The sequence below is a fragment of the Pseudoliparis swirei genome, chromosome 9 (genome assembly GCF_029220125.1).
Source record: "Pseudoliparis swirei isolate HS2019 ecotype Mariana Trench chromosome 9, NWPU_hadal_v1, whole genome shotgun sequence".
NCBI classification, from domain to species: Eukaryota; Metazoa; Chordata; class Actinopteri; order Perciformes; family Liparidae; genus Pseudoliparis; species Pseudoliparis swirei.
This window is the reverse complement of record NC_079396.1, coordinates 15,915,383-15,935,472: the sequence shown is the minus strand read 5'-3', so window position 1 is coordinate 15,935,472 and position 20,090 is coordinate 15,915,383. Positions and strand designations below refer to the sequence as shown.

General features: G+C 41.3%; 1 protein-coding gene across 1 annotated transcript in view; it reads right to left on the bottom strand.

Moving 5' to 3' along the window:
• The window catches only part of LOC130199731 (nucleolar protein 4-like), a 152,850-nt gene that overhangs the window by 52,537 nt on the left and 80,223 nt on the right, over nucleotides 1–20,090 (bottom strand). Inside the window, exon 5 of the mRNA XM_056423459.1 lies at nucleotides 13,676–13,829. Within this exon, the coding sequence (XP_056279434.1) occupies nucleotides 13,676–13,829 (154 nt within the window). The remainder of the gene's footprint in view (nucleotides 1–13,675; nucleotides 13,830–20,090) is intronic.

Below are 20,090 nucleotides of genomic sequence, written 5' to 3'. Positions count from 1 at the left end.
CTCTTTAATCCACAATTATTTGATCTGCATATTTCTTCCAAACCTCTAGAAGACGTGCCGGGTTTTGAAGCAAATGTTTCATGGCAGACAAGCAATTTCCAGGGTCTGTCACATGATGCTATAGGGACCAAAAATACCCTTTTCCCCCCATGGACTAACATTAGGAAAGAGTTGACAATTATTTGGTTGAATAAATCAACTTCTCGGGACGACCCATTGAATCGATCTTATTTAAATCGTCCCAAAAAGTTGTAAAGGAAACACATGCTCTATTTACCAGAATGTTAGACTCGGAAGTCAAAGTTCTTTGCTTCATGCGCCACTGAAGCAACTTTCATAGTCAAGAACAGGACTCCGCCTCCATCACTGTTTATACATCCATAGATCCTATGTTATCCTCCTTCCCGTTTCTTTTCACTTACTCAACCGTGTTTCTCTGTCCACCATCTGATCTTCCTCCAATTCCTCCCCATCCACGCTAATTATGTATTTTTCCCTCACGCACTCCTTCAATCACTTATTTTTCTTTTCCTCTTGTCCCCTTTTCAAAATCAGATGCCTCAAATGTCATCCTTCCATCTGTCTCTCACACCTTCTCTTTGCCGCCATCCATCGACTATCTATCCTTTACGTGTCTCACTTATCTCTTTTCAGTCACTTACTGCAGTGTGTGTGTGTGTGTGTGTGTGTGTGTGTGTGTGTGTGTGTGTGTGTGTGTGTGCATCCTGCAGCTGGGTCTGTGGCCTTGAGAGGTGAAGGACAATGCTAGGAGCCCCTCCCTCACTGTACTACCTCCCACACACACAAACACAGAACCAAAAGACCCCAGACTAAAAAGCTACTCTCCTCCTGGACCTCGCTCTCTACATCCCACTCACTAACACCACAATGATCCCTAATTCTCCTCCCTCTCCCCCCCCCCCTCCTAATTCTAACACCAAAAAAAGCAGGAATTTGACTCTTGTTTTTCCTCAGGGGTGCAGTATCTACCTCTTGTTGCCACCCAGAGCCCAATATCTAGCCACGCCTACCCCCAAAGCTCGAGATTAGCTGATGTATTTATCCCCCAAACTCAACCTCGCCCCTCCCCCAGGAGCCTGTATCTATCACTGACTGATATCTGTCACCAAACACCCCAGAACCATCCATATCTCACTCTGACACCCCTACACATGCCAATACTATAGACTAGAGAACTCACACTCAAAAGTCCTCTGTATTTTCACTATCAATGCCACACCAACTTCCCCAAAACGTCAATTGACGACAACAAAAAAGAAACAAGGAGATATTGATTGCATATTTTTCTGATATTTTATAGACTAAAAATGTAATGGAGAACATAAAGGTCCTCGAACAAATGGGTAGTTTTCACTTTAAAATGCATCAAGCTCCACATATTCCAACATTCAACTTTTCACTTGTGTTCACAATCTGCGTTTAACACAGATTGAAACAGACAATCTATAGTCCCGAATTCTCAGCACCCAAATAGTTACTGCAAAACTGATGATATCTTATCAAGAGGTACATTGATACTGTTTGTGTGGAAGATGATGTACCGTTAATACAAATAGAATACGGTTGAGTTTGTGCTGTCCACCTCTATTTGAATGATTATTACATTTCATATTTACCATTTACCAGATCAATACTAGCAGCAATGTGAAGCCTTTGGGATTTAGAAAATTTAACGTAAGAACATTTCATTGTAATTCTAACATGATAGTCTAAATGCTGCTTCAAAAGAGTTCACATCCTCTGAATTATAAAATCTTGATATATAAGATATAGACAACACAAGCATACATTATCTGACTCTGAATACCTACACATGGTCACACCGTTCCCACCTAATGGAGTCACTCAGAGGAAGTGAGAGGTTTCCTTGACAACCATGACCATGATGGTTATAGAGTGCATTGTACAGAGTAGTATAATATACTATACACAATTTATGTTCTGCTTGGGGGATAAAACATACTTATAGCCCTGGTTTATTCAAATAAAGTGTTACATGATCAATATTGTCAATGCTGAAGTTAAGAGATTAATCAAAAATACGAGACTTTACCTTCCTTTGTATGACAAATAAATATTCAATCAAATACAAGAAAGATGAAAGATTAATTCAGAAAGCTTCCATCAAATATGTTTGCCAAAACGTTTTTGACAGGAGCCATAAAAACGTCAGTCATGAGATATGCAGGCAGCAACCTCCCGCTTTGAAAAGTGAAGCCAACATCGAAGTGCTTTAAACGTGCGTTCTTTCTAATAGCCAGCAGGGGGCGCCTCTTCTGGCTGCCAAAAGAAGTCTGATTGTCTCGAACTTTATTTAAAAAATGACTTGATTTATTAGGTCAGTAAACATTGTGAATTAGTTTATGTTCTCAATCACTAGTTTCAAGTCTTCTTAAATCCAGAATTTTGCAAACCAAGGTCCCATAAAGAGTACGATAAACAATGGGCATGGCAAGGTTAGTCGCCTAGAAATGTCTTCTACATTGTTTGGTTGTTCTTCACTCCCCTCTACTTTTTTGTTGTTGCAAGAAACAAGATGGTGGCAGCCACGTTTTAACTAGTCTAGGTGATATGAAACCCAGAGGAAGAGTGGAAGTGTCTTTTCAGAGGCAATTTAGCGACCGTTGGTGTGTTTTAAAGGACATTCGTCACCTTTTATCTGAGTGTCCAATTGGTGTTGATGGTAAATGTAGTAAGTGTAGAGTTAGTGTTGTTCTTGCTGCATCCAGCACTGGGTCGGATATTCATTCTTATTAATTGGAGCCAGAATATACAGAAATGTATGTAGAATTGTAAGAAATGCAGTGGAGAGAAGCAGAGGCTGCAGCTGCATTAGCCATAAGAGGACGACTGATAGTGTATTTTTTAACAATGACATAATTACAAGTTTGGAACAGGAAAAAGCCGAATGCCGATGTATTGGACAATACCCCCCTCTCCCTTGAAAAAAAAATATAATACCTTTAAGTAATGATACCTAAACAAATTAATCTTAAATCACTGAACATCAAACTCAAAGTAATCAATTGGAAAAAGATTACATTCATTACAACTTGCACTAATAAACACTTTTTACTAAATGATAAATAAGTCTCACTTCAAGATTAATGAGTTAAAGTGGCACACAAAATATAAATAGTGCCTCCACATGAATACAATTGGTAGGCTAGCTGTTTTTTTATTTCTCAGAAACTAGTCCAAAAAGAAAGTGGGTAAAGTATTCAAAATAAACTGATGCAGATTATTTCAGGTACCTAACATGAGTTGTGCTGCTGCCCCGTCCACAGCAGCACATTGCTTTGCTTCAGTTCTGGTACTTCTGTCTGTATTTCCAAACAGTGGCCGTGCTGACCGCCATCTAGTGTAGAAATACACTGACGATGGAGAAGTACTTCATACAACCCCAATTAAATAAAAAAAAGTCTCTAAAAGATATAATATAAAAGAACACAACATTACACAGTTTACACATGTTAGAGTCTGGATAGAGCTAATATCACTACACTAGGATTTGTCTATTGATGCTGCTAAAATGAACAGATGACGACTGTGTAAGAGGATTGTGAGTGAGTGTGTGTGAGTGTGTGTGTGTGTGTGTGTGTGTGTGTGTGTGTGTGTGTGTGTGTGTGTGTGTGTGTGTGTGTGTGTGTGTGTGTGTGTGTGTGTGTGTGTGTGTGTGTGTGTGTGTGTGTGTGTGTGTGTGTGTGTGTGTGTGTGTGTGTGTGTGTGTGTGTGTGTGTGTGTGTGTGTGTGTGTGTGTGTGTGTGTGTGTGTGTGTGTGTGTGTGTGTGTGTGTGTGTGTGTGTGTGTGTGTGTGTGTGTGTGTGTGTGTGTGTGTGTGTGTGTGTGTGTGTGTGTGTGTGTAATAGCAATGAAGATGATGATGATTATTTTCAGGGCCGGATGGGTTTAGGTTGTGTGCGTGTGTGTGCCTATATATATTGTATGTGTGCGTTTAACCCTTCCGGCTCATATGGAGGATTGAAGAAAGGAGAGATCAGGAGGAGAGAAAGGGGTGGATGAGGATGAAAAGAAAGAAGGGGAGAGAGAGGAGAAACAGAGGAGGAGAACAGATGCATAACTTCAGGATGGTACGAGCTACGATGGATGGATGGATGGATGGATGCTGATGCTCAGCGGGCCACAGTAATTTGTAGCTTAAACATCTGGGTGGTTTGGTTCGGAGGGTTAGAGCCCCATCAGCACTCTCTTCTCTCTAACACCTGTCTCTCATCTCGTCCACCTCACGGGCAACCCTCCGCTCTTAACCTCCACCCGGTCTCCTCTCTTTCCACCACAGCTCCCCTCATTCTCTCCGTTTGGCCCTTTGTACTTTAGGTTCGCTGCTTGTTCCCCATCAACCTTCTCTGTGTGTATCTCCGGCAGCATCTCATCACGCATGATGGATCCAGTGTATATTGTGTGTGATGGATTGTCATGCTAAGTGACAGAGTGCATCAATGAAGGCGCATGAGTTGTCCTTGGACGGCCATCTTTACATCCAACATCAAGTGCTACTTTTTCACTTTGCATTACAATATCTAACAAACAACCAGACAGACCCACGTTATTAACTTTTTTTTCAATGGTGAACTTACATTATCCTAAATGATTCCAACCATTCTTAAAGCAAGAGGAATCCATACTTGTTTTTAAGATATCGGCCGGTTTAATTTGATCACTTGTCAAATGTGTTTCTGTTCAACAATATGAACAATAACAATAATTTACACCCCATTAGAAAGCGCCATAAGTTCCCAGTAAATTGCATCCTAATGGAAGCCCAATGCTTATTTATCTGTATACACTGAACAGGTTGTGTATATGTGTACATGTGTGCTTGTTAGAGTCCTCAAAGGCCCAGATTTCCTCTCATATTAAGTTATTTCCCCTCATGACAATCTTAACATTGATCCCTCTGTGTTCCTCATGTTATCAGCTCAAAGTTGGTAAGATCCAACGACAGCTGTCTTGCTGCTGGAGAGTGAGGTAGTCCCTCAGGCGCGTATATCTGTCTCTTTATGTTACTGCACTGCCTTACATAGGCACTGCTCATGCGTGTGCATGTTTGAGCGTGTGCGTGGTGTTTTACGTTCCTGTGGAGGGGGCCAGCTGATAACCACAGGTACAAATGTCAGATTGGGACATATTTTATTGAGCCAACCTTTGTCCATCCTCAACCCTGTAAACCATAAAACAATAAGAAAAGGCACACTGATACTCCCAAGGCCTTAAAAACACCCCCAACCACACCAACACACACATGGACACCTTGACCCTGACAGGGTTTGTTGAACTGGGTGAGGGTGGCGGTGGGGGTGGGTGGAGGATATTGGGTGTGTGACATTCATGACACCGTTAAAGGAAAAACAAGGAACGAGGAGACGGCCACATCATTCAGCAAGAAATAACCTTGGCCATTAAATAAGTAGCTCGCGTGCTGAAAAAGTGTGAGCACCCCTGCTCTGAGGTATGTTGTGTTCAAGCTCAGGGAGTCAAAGTGATAGAAAGTTTAGGACATTTCAACTGCTTCTGCAAATTCGCATCAGGTCATTTCCACAAAATACAGTAAAATTAATATAATGACATAGTAGCCAATTGGCTGATGAGCTGACGACTAAAAAGTCTGGTGTACCTTTTTCAGTATACTTGCACTACACCAGTGAGCATCTGATACGCAGTAAAAGACAGCGGCCGTGTTGATTTGAGAGCTTATCGAGTTTAGTCAGACACTTGCGTAAAAGGCTGTAGAGGTTTCAGTCTCTCACAGCTCCAGATCTCATTACAGCCAGGCAGGAGGCTTCTGCACTCTGCTTCAAGTCGACTGGCTAATTGCACTTACCAGAGGAACACACAAAACACACACGCACACAAACACACACACACACACACAGGAGAATGTGTGATACCGCACATCATGGTGTGTGGACAAACAAACACACATGAGAACCAACACACGTGCACGATGCACAAACATAGCAGAACATAAGAGCAAAGCTGTATGCACGTAAACACACGCACGCACACACACACTCATAAACACACACAAAAACAAACACACAATACAGACAACATAAATATGTCAACAGGTTGTACTCAATCACAGCTGGTGCTCACTCCTGCAAGCAAAACTAATTGGCAAGTTACCAGCCTCAGTCCCTCTGTGTGTGTGTGTGTGTGTGTGTGTGTGTGTGTGTATTGAGAAGCAGTATCGTGAGTTTGTAATATTAATTGCATTGCTTCTTATTTGAGTTTGACTCTTGGAGGGGGGCTGTAAATAATTAAGCAGCTACTGTACCCCGCTCAGTGGAGAGGACCCCACACCAACACACACACAGTTGCATATGTAATGAAAGACTTAAGAAAATATATAAACATACAATGGACATTCATATGAAGCTGGAGGAGATATAGCCTCGTGTAAAAACATAATGCTTCACTTGCAGAGATGCAAATAAGAATAAATGTGCATAATCAAACGCAGGAATAACAACATCCAAAAGCACGTGGTGCTCACAAGCTCCCAAGAAGTCATCCTGTCGTTTGTTACCCATTGCCCTACTTCCCTCTACTGTGCCGCTTCAACACATTAGACCATGTGGGCCACTGGCCTACAGCACCAAAATACATGTGTGTTTACTGTGTATACATACAGTTTATACATGCATGTATGTATGTATAGTCACCTGACGGCGTCTCTGCATCTAGCGGCGCCACCAATACTGAAGTGGCAACTGGTGACTTTCAATTAAAAGTCTTCCTGGTTGCTCGTATAAATGGAATGGAGACAGATGGGTGTGTATTTGAATTTTATTAAATACAATTAGAGGCCTTTACGAGGGCACATTTGGAGAGTCCTTAGTTAAACATGGCAAGCAGGCACTATGAAACATCCATATCAGCTCTGTATTATCTGTGATTAAATGAATACTGAATTTGTAAAATAATGCTGGTTTAAAGATGTGGATAGAAAATCGAAGGCCCTACAAAATTGAGAGTTGAGGAACACCCTCCTGATGGAGATAAAACATAAATAGACTGTTCCGTTCTTTTGCCAAGTGCATTCCTTCATACAGTGTGGACATAAGTGTGTGGAAATAAGTCGGGACATGAATGAAAGGATGGAGTCTTCAGATAAGTACATTTCTGAGTAAGTTTATACAAAGGGAATTTTAGTGACCTGTATCTAATCTGTTTACATATTCAGAATACAGGAAGATGTGTGGAAAGCTATCTTGTTAAATGATGGATGGAGGGAGGGGAATATAGAAGACTAGAGGAATGTAAAGATGTCAGGAGGAGTCCACTAATATGTTTGACCCACTGTCTCTTTCTCCTTCCATCGCCTTCGTCACTCCTCCAATAGAAAGAAATAAGTTTTACTGTAATATCTGTAATATCAGTAGTTGCAGACAGTGTTAAAACTCATTAATGTCAGCTGATCAATATATTGGCCTATCTTTCACGCAACATAATGTTCTCATTTCCCTGCACTTCTCTCCTCTCCTTTCCTCTCCTCTGTCTCCTTCCTGGACAACATCATCCTTCTTCCCTCTCGTCCCTTTTTTTAATTTCCCTTCCTTCCCCTCTCCACTCTGTTTTTCCCTCCCTCTCTCCAGTAGGGATGGGTATCGTTTGGGTTTTTTCCGATACCGGTGCTAAACCGGTACTTTTAAAACGATACCGGTGCCTAAACGGTGCCTGAACCGATACTTTTTTTTTTTTTTACGCACAATGAGGACATTAAAAACCTCTTTGGCCATATTCCCTGTAGAAGCCGTTATCATGGAGCACTGACACACAACGGATATCAGACTGTTAACATACACAAGACATGTTCTCCATGATATGATGTGATATGTATTGTCATGTGCAGACCTTATAGGGTTAATCCTGTCACTGTGTTGATGGGCAAAGAGAACAACCAATCAGAGGGACTGAAGATGACACGTGACAAATAAAGTTTTGCTTCTGACAGCGAGAGGTCCACTGAAACAAAGTGATGCCCCACGTTCTTTATTCCTCCGTCATTATATTCCCGGTAACACCGGGTAAACAGCCGGGACCGCTGTACATCAACACATCTGCTAGCAGACTGTCACGCTCGGAGCTCGCGCTAGCTACGAGCTAGCTTAAGCATGGTTATAATGGATAATTTATTATTTCTTGGCCTACTTTTATGAATGCAAGACTTGCAGTCAACGTTACGGTACTAATCTAAATTCAGGCTGCTCGTCATAATCGGTCTCCACGTTTTCAGGGGGACCGGTGACGGTCTCCCCATCGCGCCCAGCCTGACGCTGGTGTGCTCGACACGGGCTCACTAGTCACACACGGCCAGGGTTGCCAGGTCTGTGTGACAAAACCAGCCCAATGGCCAATTAAAACCAGCCCAATATCAGAACTCAAAATATGCCCGTGCCAAACCATATACACTGCTTTTAAAGTCCATGTCCAGTACCGCTGCTAACCATGTTGGTGTCCTAAGCATAACTCCTTCATGATGGGGGGGGGGGGGGGGCAGGGGGGCGCAAGTGACTTTTTTCGTCAGGCGCCGGCACCGGAGCTCTGCGGCGCGCGCGAGACAGAGATCGGAGTAGTGTTAACGCGACACGTAGAGACAGAATGACATGCTGCTGTAGAGACGACCAACAACAGACGTATTGGAAGCTCATTCTGCACATGCGTTAAAACAAATTAACTAATTAATCCTGTAATTTAATCATAACGCGTTAACGCGTTATTTTTCACAGCACTAATATATATATATATGGTTCTTTGAAATAAGTTTTTTTGAGAACTCATAGGTTAGGGCACTTATAAGCTAGATAGCTTCAGCCTCGACCCTTTCGGTCAGCCACTTTCTTCTTTTGTTGAATTCTGATTGTTGTATATTTTGCTGATCGAAATAAACTAAACTAAAATAAACCAAACCAAAATAAACTAAACTAAGGGGTTAAAAGGGCCCCATTTGTGAATCCCACAGAACCAAACCCACCCCGGGATGGGGTGTAGGAGTAATCACACGAGGTGATTCTCGCCAAACCGTCCCACCCCGTTGGGGAGGTCGGCGATTCATAATCAGACTCGCCTATGAATCGCTCCTCCCGTGTAGACGATTCTGAACCGCCTATCGCCCACCGCTCCTGTGAGATTCACAAATCCCTGCTGCGTTGCTGGAAATCACTTCTACTTCCAGACTCTGGTTCGGGGCTCCGTGACGTCACTAGCACCAAAGTGCTTAGATGTCACGTGACAATGTTTCCATGGTGACGGACAAGGTCGCGGAGATCGAAGGCACTGCGCGGATGTGTCGGCGTGTACGTGCTGATCTGGAGTCAGTTTGGTAGGATTTGGGTATAAATAAATTATTTCATTTAAAATATGGATTTTTATTTAAAGATATTCATGTAATTTGCATGCAAAATAGGTCTACCCGAACCAGCGGACAAAAAATTCAACCCGCGGCAAACACTTCAAAAGTAGACCAATTCCGCGGGAATACCGCGGACCTGGCAACACTGCACACGGCGCAGCCTCCGCTGTCAAAGTTAAATGATAGGCTATCGTAACCTGCTGACAGGGCGGAGTCACCAGAGAAGTTCACAACAATAGTTTTTTTCAATTTTAATCGGCTCAGGCACCGGAAAGAAGCACCGAAATGTGCGTTGCGTTTCGGTCCGGGTAATACCGGTTGTATTGGAACCGGTACCATATTGGCACCGGGTTTCGGTACCCAACCCTACTCTCCAGTGTATCCCCTGTGGAGAGGACCTGTAATGTCAGCTCCATCTTCTGACAAGCCCTCTCCATCACTCCCCCTTTTCTTCAGAACAAGAGGCTCCAGGAAAGGAGGCCCGACACTCTGCCCTGCTGTACAGCAGACAGGAGCCTCTCAGGCGGGTAGGTCAGGAGCACAGTGGGGATCTGTCGTGGATGTCTCTTTGGAGCCTCGGGGGGGGGGGGGGGGGGGCATGACGACACAGAGTGATGTAGAGAAGCGTGGAGTGCACACTCACACACACTTTCTCACACATGCACACGTAGACCTCTCAGAAAGCTAAAGGACATAAGTATCATGAAATGAGTCTATTGCAATTGCAAGCAGATCAAGAGACCCGTCTCACCTGCAGGCCAGTATGAGCTTTGTCCAGGGTTGGATCCTATAGCATTTGTGAAATAAATTCAGAGCGACAGCTCAAGTCAAGGTTAGTCTTGCTGCACATCACTGGTTTCCAACTAGCACACCATTTTGTAGCTGTCGAATGGAAACCACATTTATTGCAGAGGTGGAGCTTTTAGTAATAAAGAGGGCAGGGTCCCTTTACCCAGTAATGCTTAAAAAAGGGTGTCACAAAACGGACTCATCAATCACAATGCAACAAAAAAACAAAAACAAAATCAATAAAATATGTAATTCAAAAGTTAAGCTGAATCATTTATGCTCGCTTCAGAAACGAATTTCAGTCCAAAGTCCAGTCATCTGCTCATCAGAATGAGGCCTATAGCTCTTTTATATATTACATTTTAAACAACCAAATGTTTTCTCGCCGCGAGTCACAAGTTTTCAAACTGCTAGTCACAGGATTGGAGCTAAGAAGAAAAGCAAGGTGGGATTCAGGAGTTCATGAATGTGATTTACTACAGTAGCTGCTCATGAGCTGGACGTAGCGTAGGCATGTGTCTGTGTGTGTGTGTCTGTGTGTGTGTGTATGTGTGTGTGTGTGTGTGTGTGTGTGTGTGTGTGTGTGTGTATGTGTGTGTGTGTTTGTGTACCATCTGCTCTGTTGAAATTAGCTGCCTACTCCAGTTAAATGCCCTGACGGCTTGCTGGTTGGGAAAACACCCACCTGATTTTAACTCTGGGAGTCATATCCAGCACGAGCTCTTTGGCTGTGTGTTCAGAACCAAAGCAGCTTCTCGCTGACAGAGGAAAGAGCTGCTGCTGGGGCTGCAAGTTCCCCACAGAGCTAAGGGTTTAGTGGGCTTTCAACAATGGGAGAACACAGGGAGAAAAGTTTAATATAGTTAAGCTTTCATTTAAAAAAGCGCAGCACTATTATAAAGTGCCATGGCAACATCAGAAGTGATGACCAGCACTAGGGCTTTCAGGGGGAAGGAATTTCCCTTGCGGTGATAATGATTAGCTCAAAAGCATTATATGCAGCATTATTGACTTTAATTTTTGCAAATTAAGATGACAGTTTTATAACTAATTAACTACTTATTTCTTGTTAAATGCAGAACACAGAAGGGCAATGAGGCTTTTTTCTTCTTCAGATGAGACGCTTTGAATGCATCTGGTTGCAGAATATCCGCAGGAGTAAAAATGTTGGCACACAAAGGAGAGTGCTTGCTCTGGATGAAGGGAAGGCTGAAGCACAAGGAGGGGAGATGCACCCACAGACCTATGTGTGTATTCATTTCTCCATCATTGTTGTTTGAGTAAAAAGTGACCTTTTCTTATTTCACGACGACCAGAAAAAAAACATAAAATGTGAAGCACTCCGAGCCGAATAAAAGTCTGTTATATAACACTAAAAAGAAGACATGTCTAAAAAAAATATGTTTTGTGAGGACAAGAAAAAATAAAAGGCACGGCTTTCCTCGGGGTGTGAGCTACTTTCAAAGACATGTTTTCATTTTCAAAAAATATATAAATAAATGTTGTTTTCCTGATAGATCCATCCCAACCCAAGTGTTTCATACATTACAAACACTCCTTTACATTAGAGAATAAGTGGAGGCTTTGCTGTCTGCCTGTTTTCTTGAATCGAAGTCTAATTGATCAAGAAAGACACTTCAACTCGGCCTCTCAGCTCCTCTGAGTGTTGGCATTTGGACGCCTACAACCCTCTTCTGGCTTCCATAAGAGATGTAGGGAACAGAGTGACCATTTAATGACAAGGCCTTAGCCACTCTGCCACCTACTGTAGCCTCACACACACACACTGAGCTCACTCCTTCCACTTTCCCATAATGCAATCCTCTCAACCCCTCCCGACAACCCCCCCTAGAAACTTCCTCACTCCCTTTCCTTTTTGCATTCCCGTCATTATATTTAGCTTCTCTGAAAAGACTAACTTCTTCTGATACCTCTTACTAGTAACAGAGAGCATTTTCATAAAAATAAAATATTTGCAATCTTCCATCCCGATTAATTTGATTTTACGTCTTTCTCTATTTACTGGTTGAAGTCAGCGTTCATGCCGTGTTGTTTTCTCTGCATTTGAAACTGAAGATATTTGGGATCCTTCAGATGTTAGTCAAACAAAACAAGACTTCAGGCTCTGAGAAGCTGAGAAAATAATCATCAGTTACATGCTGATTTGAATTGTTATCTTCTGACCAATAGCTGACCATCTTTAACGGAGGATTCACCGTTAACCGATAACATTAATACCTTGAATGCAGGGGTGCTGTGGTTAGTGCCCAAAAAGCTGCACAGCTGCAACGATACATGAAAATATGGGACTCATTAAGCAAATCAGATTTGCTCCCCTTCCTGTGTCACTGGCAGGGCCATTAGAATACACCACTCACAGCTTGCGCTGCATCGTACTTTTTCTAAAGTCAATCAGAAAGGGCTGAGCATGCACGCACACACACTTGTACGCGCGCACACGCACACACACTTGTACGCGCGCACACATGCGCACACACACACACATGGCACACAGCCCACAGTAGCAGGTAATTGCTGTATCCTTGCTGCATTATGAACCAATACGGCTGTCTTCAAAGTGAGCGCTCCTCACCACAGGATGCCTTTCAGTGCAAAGAGGGAGAGCTGAGTAGTGTGACAGGCAGCAAGGAGCAGAAAGTAAATGAGAAGTAATAATAATGTGAGAAAGAGAAAGAGAGAGAGAAAGAGAGAGAGAGAGAGAGAGGAAATGTAGAACAGGGTGGCAGAGAGAAGAAGAGTTTAGTGTCTAGTGTGTGGCAACAAAATTCCTCCATCCTGACCTTTCAAATCTACCCCAAATCAGAGATCTTCCATCACATACATATTTACGTCTTTCTTCTGGCTTATTATTGTTGTTTTCTCAAGGATCAAACTTTGTGGTTTCCAGTGCAAAAGGGCTGACAAAACATCTGATAAACTCAGTGTGCATATGAATAACACACACTCTGGAGGCTATACTCCACTGCTTGTAATGTATGTTTGTGAAATACAGTGATAATCCCATAAAAACATACCACGTGTGAGCTTGAAACAATGACGGAGAGACAGAGAGGGACACAAACCGACAGAAGAGAGAATACAAGCGAAATGGAAACCAAAGGAACAGACAGTTTATTGTGTCCTCATGGTGCTGGGAAGGGGGATGAAGACACGCCCAGTTGGTTCTGTTGTTGGCTCAATTTCCTCAACCAGCGTAGCATTACAATCACAGTACAGAAAAGCACACTGCTATCACCATATCATTGTTAATTTGTTAAATGTTACTAGTTTAGCGGCTGGCGAGTCAACTATCTAGCATGCTAATTTCGCTATGCATCACATGAGCTGCAGTTAGGGGTTTGTTGATGACGAAAGCTGCCCACATATACGTCACTAGAGAGCAGACACTATACATAGTGCACAATATCCACTAAATCGTTACGATTTTGACTACATATCCATACACATTAACTTCCTTCAAGGTCTTACCGTCATCCTCCTTGCTGTGTGTGTTCTGGGGACTATTGCGCATCCTCTCTCCTCGGTTTGGCGAGCTCAGGTCATACGCTGCTCCCACATCAGCTGCGAGCCATGTGGGCTCGCTCATCTCTGCCTCCTCCTCGCTGCTCAGTGAACCGTCATCCTGAACAGAAGTGACGAAACAGGAACATTAGAGACACATATTTCCATCCTAACTAGTGGAGTATTAGACAAGGACTGCACAATTAATCAAAGCCTTATCCAAATCGCCAAAAGGCTCCCTGCTATTTTAAAATCTGAGCGGTCCAATATTTGTTAAAGCCAGAATGTGTGCCAACACAAAAGCCTAAACTACCTTTACTCTCTTTTCTTATATCTTCTGTAAAGCCACTTAAACTTAGATAAGCTGCCTTTTCATGAATGAAGCTGTTTTGAGCCGTATGTAATCTCTCTTTTCTCTGCTTTGTCAGAGTCAGCATCCATGGAAACATCCCTGACAGCTGCTACGCCAGTTTAACCCAAACATCAGAGGAAACTAGAAACACGAGGAAGAGAAGGGTGCAGGCAGGCAAATCAAACATAACATGCTGCAGCACCTGCAGGCCGTGCTGCTAGCGGGAACATCACACGGAGATGTTTCCCACTAAACTCACAGCCGTCTTCCCTACCCCAGTCACACACTTTTTCATCTGTCAAAAAAATGCCAGTCACAAGCTACCAAAAGCGGAGCATGAAAGCGGTCATGAAATAGATTTAACCACTGTTAGATCAGCTGGTGACTGACAGGAGAGCATTCACACAAAGAAAGTATTTCTCTATGTAAAAAAGTGCTCTCTTTAGTGTTTAGACTGAACATTCATTTCATTTTAGAGGTGACACAAGACAATATTAAGACCAGGCGACACAGTGGAAGTGCCTTAAACCTGCCTCTTTCTTATGGCCATCAGAAGGCAAACGATTCTGTGAGAAAATGACTACTGCTCATTTGGTTTATTTAGATAGAAACATATGTTTATGGGCTCACTTGATAGTTTCAAGTCTTCTTCAATACAGCATGATAGTCATTCAGTAAATTAAGGTCCCATTTAGAGACAAATAAATGATAAAACTGGGTATTCTTTAAGGCAAAACCTTGTGCTTGACAGGTTGCTACTACAGAGGTGGGAGTTGTCCATGTATTCGTATGTAGCCTACCCTTTAACCCTTTGAAAGTCTGTTTTCAGTTCATGAAAGTTCTTCTTTTATTAAAGAAAAAGAAAAAAGGAGATTGAGTTAAAAAACTTTTACATTACATTACATGTCATTTAGCTGACTCTTTTATCCAAAGCGACTTACAATCCTGTTACATTAATATACTGTAGAACTTGAGTTCCTGAAATCAATAAGGGTGTGAGCTGTCAAACAACTAATACTGTGACCTCCAGAAACAGTTAAGAAAAACATATGTACAGCAGTTACATTAGTTTGTGACAAATAAACATGGATAACTAGAATGGGCACTCGGTAGAGCGCATACCTTCGCATATCACAAGATTGGGCATTGAATTATGAACATTTTGGCATTAGTTGCATGCCAATTGGACAAAAATGTATCGTGCTATGGTAAAAAAAGAGTTTGACCTTTCCATGACCTTGACCTTTGACCCGATTGATCCCAAAATCTAATCAAATGGTCCCCGGATAATAACCAATCATCCCACCAAATTTCATGCGATTCAAGAACATTTTGACCTGTTCATGACCTTTGACCTTGACCTTTGACCCGATCGATCCCAAAATCTAGTCAACTGGTCCCCGGATAATAAACAATCATCCCACCAAATTTCATGCGATTCGGTTCAATACTTTTGAGTTCTGCGAAAGATTTTGACCTGTTGATGACCTTTGACCTTTGACCCGATCGATCCCAAAATCTAATCAACTGGTCCCCGGATAATAAACAATCATCCCACCAAATTTCATGCGATTCGGTTCAATACTTTTTGAGTTCTGCGAAAGATTTTGACCTGTTCATGACCTTTGACCTTGACCCGATCGATCCCAAAATCTAATCAACTGGTCCCCGGATAATAAACAATCATCCCACCAAATTTCATGCGATTCGGTTCAATACTTTTTGAGTTCTGCGAAAGATTTTGACCTGTTCATGACCTTTGACCTTTGACCCGATCGATCCCAAAATCTAATCAACTGGTCCCCGGATAATAAACAATCATCCCACCAAATTTCATGTGATTCGGTTCAATACTTTTTGAGTTTTGCGAATAACACGCATACAAATAAATAAATAAATTAATAAATAAATAAATACACGGCGATCAAAACATAACCTTCCGGCATTTTCAATGCAAAGGTAATAAGCCAGGGTTAAGGCAGACGGGATTTGTTGATGTCATGCACACTAAGCAAACGTAAAATATGAGACGCAGGATTGCCCAATACGGACATAATTCCTGGGATACTTGACAATCATAACAAACCATAAACATGTGTATCTGTCAGGACGGACCACGCTGTTTTTGTCTTTCCAAAATATCTATAGACTTTTCAGTCATCTTAAATTACATAAAAGACTGGAAGTCCCACACCTTTTTTTAAATGTAACATAGACATAACCAACATTCTTATCATTGTCCCTGAACACACCTCAAAACAAATACTGACACTCCTTAACCCCCTCACTGCCAACATGAACTACAAAAAAACAGCATCTTATCTTGGACTCTAGCTTGAACCTGGAGTAGCAGTAGCCTATATGGAAAGCAAAGATACCACACACACACACACACATACACGCACACGCACACGCACACGCACACACACAGCTCTTATCAGCATCTAAGGCGACCTGCACTCTCAGTGATGAGGTCCTGAGTGCTACAACTGCCTTTTATTACACACACATGTACCCACAGAAACTGAAAAGATTAATGAATGAGCAAGGACCTCTATGACACTGGAGCTAAGATGCAGTAAAATGCTCTTTTCATGGCTGTAGTTGCTCTAAAAAATCTTTCAAATAAAAAGACATAGTTTTACCGACAGGTGGACTGACGGCCTTATTTTAAACAAATGCGATGCATAATTCAAAAGCCTCCATGTGACAGTGAGAAAAATGTTGCAAGTAATAATGAGAAACGGAGGTAACGAAAACTGACCGTTAACTCTAACGTACTACTTAAATGCGAGGTTTCACCTGCATAGAGACGTACAAGGCACCTGCGTAAGATTTCATCTCGCCTTCAACGAGTGACAAAACCCAGATGGAAAATACTATTTCCTAACGAGCTGCCGCTGTGTCGGCACAGTGCAACGGGAAAGCCGCTTCCAAAACTGCCAAAGAGGAAGAAAAGAGCAGTCGGTTTTTGACTGCATCCCAGCAAAGAGAAAGTCAGCCATTTAAAATCCAAAGTGAACGTTGGAGTTGAGTTTTTAAAGTAAAAATTCAAACAGTGTTTAAGATGGTAACGTCTTTGCCACCGCAAAGAAAGAAACAAAATAACAGTATCTCTACTAATGTAGTACTGAACATCGTGGGAGCAGAGTTTGGTAGAGAGGTGCAGGGGCATCTGGGAGGTCATTAGGTTCAAGGAGTGGTTTGGGTTGAGTTAGATCAGTGGTCGCCAACCCGTCGATCTCGGAGACATTCCCTGTCGATCTCCAAAATAAAATGAAAATAAATTCAAAAACACATTGTTCCTTGTTTTCGAACATTTTCTAAAGTGTCTTCTGAAATGTTTTCTTTCTGACTGGAAGATTGACGTCAGAAAAGATCTCCGCCTGATTCATGAACGCCTGAAAACGGGTTCGCTTACACAGTCGTGTTCTCAGCTGTGCTCCCTGAAAGAGGAACGTACCACTACAGGTGGGGCGCAGGGGGAAATGCAGAAAGACCTTTATTGATAACTTCACATATTGCACAAGCTCAAAGTACACCGACATAAAACTAAGTCATCAATAAATAAATGTTTAAATGCCTGTACCTTCATGTTAATGTTTAAGTTAAGGCATTAACAGGTTACGCCTGCGCATGCGCGACAGCCGAGATTCTTGGCGACTTGCCAGGTCTTACCTCCGTGAATTCGGCTTTTCTGCTGTTGTCCTTCAAAACAAAAGCTCAACATTGAGCTTTTTTTTCTTGTCCGATAGAGCAATCTGGTTTACCTGAAAGTGATTGCAATTGAATTTATTCTATTATTTGAAAAGGGACAGATGCAGGAGTCACAAATGGTGATTCTCATATTTATTATTATGATAATTATTTAAATCTGAGGATGTCTGTAGAGTTGATGTTAATGTATTCACTAACGGTCTGAGTTCAGAACCAGTCTCAGATGAGAAAACTTTCATGAATACCAAATTTGCCCCGAAAAACTCATCAGTGGAGTTGAGAAAATCACCAAATCAAAGACCAGGAGCTAGATGACTGACAGACAGCTGACAGACTGCCTCAGACTGGCTGTCTGTGCTTATGAACTAACTACAAGCTCACAGGCAGAGTTCAGTCACAGCCATAACACTGACTGGAATCACATGGCTTGATGGCATTGTGATCACAGAGCTGAACTTACATGAGTTGCACTGACTGATCATGTTGTCAGTGTCGTGTTGTAATTGGATTGGATTCAATTTATTGTCATTGCTAGAGTACAGGTACAGAGGCAACGAAATGTAAATAAATACAACATTTATATTGGTAGTTCATCCAGCTGCTCATTGCAAATGTGTTTTTTCTTGTGCATATTGTGTGCGGTTAACAAATATCTTACTTGTTATATTACACTTAAATTCTGTGTTCCTGGTCACATCAATTTGAACGCTGGACCAAAATGACAATTCGGCCAAATAAAAAGTTGTAAGTCCAGTCTGGACAGTAGTTTTCTCTCAACGCCTCAATAGGTAGATCTTGCCGGTCATGAAGGCGGAGGTCAGGGATCTTGGGCTCAAAAAGGTTGGTGACCACTGGGTTAGATGATCTTTTCTGCTTCATACGGCCAGCTTTTAAGGTTAGCCATGCAGAGTAGCAAGAGTGAGTTGCATTATTTCAACTCATAAATTATTACCTTTAAAATATAACAAACGTGTACAGTTAGAAATGGCTAGTGAGACCTTTGGTAATGTGCCGTTTATGTGTTTTTGAGATTCAAAGAAACTGTAAGAGTAGACATCCATCTTATATATTTTATTTTGATATCATGGAACAAAAAAAATACTACTGTATTTCGATTGATAAATATTAAAATCTCATAATACTGTATCCAGATAATATTGTGTGCAGACTCAGGCAAAAGGTCGGCTGTACAGAAATAAAACCATCTCCCCTACATTTTGTAGGAAAAAGGCTGTTGAGGCGGTTTTCATGTCAGTGTCGGACCACAATGACATGATTTATAGACACACATCCTTTCAGCTCTTAAAGGTCTGGACTCTGCCTTGAGATATATCACCATTGATGTCTATAGTACTCATTATTATCTTTTATATATTCTCTCCACGAGAGACGTGAAACTCACTGGTATCTTTTTGTCAATAAAACCCTTTCTGGAAAATTACCATATCATCTCTCAGACTCAGATGGGTTTTATCAGACATGCTCAACTGACATGTAGAGCATGTCCGATAAAACATTGAATATTGAAGCTTTAGCTTTAGCATTCTGCAAGCAGAAGCAAAAAGAAGAAAAAAAGGGTTTTATTTAAATGCACCTTTGGAACAAAATACACCTTATTAAAATCTTATACATCACAACTTCTACTTTTGCTTGTTGCACATAACTGTTACGATTTATAATAACCATCAATAATACATTATACATTGATAGTTAATTAACCTATATAATATATCATAACAAACAATACATAGTTAATTAATCATGTTTATTAATTATTATTTATGCTATAATCTATACTATTGTAAATAATATCAATAACATACATCACTTTGAAATATTAAATCATTTGTTTATATATTACTTTGTATTCTATTAAAGATGAGATAAGAGACAATACAAATTACATTTTGATTATGTAAGTAAACTATTCACAGATTATAGTTGCACTGATCAATAACCTTTGATAAAGACTATTAAGTTAATTCTTATAAACTTTATTAACTTATTTACCAACATTTTTTGCAGATCTGTACCCATCTAAAAACTAAATACATGGACTGGAAAGCAATTATGAACCATTGGCCATTTAACGATATGGTATGTCAATTCTGTTAATGTTAACATTTTAAAAAACCATTTAGACTACCAATTTAAATAATAGTATTATTGAACAAAATAAAGTTAACAAAGTATTATTGAATTAAGTAATGTTGACAAAGTATTTATTAATAAATACAAGGTATCATTAGTTGCAAACAGAACTTTCCGGAACAGCTGGTGGAGAGGAGGTCAGTGAAGAAACTATTGTCCATA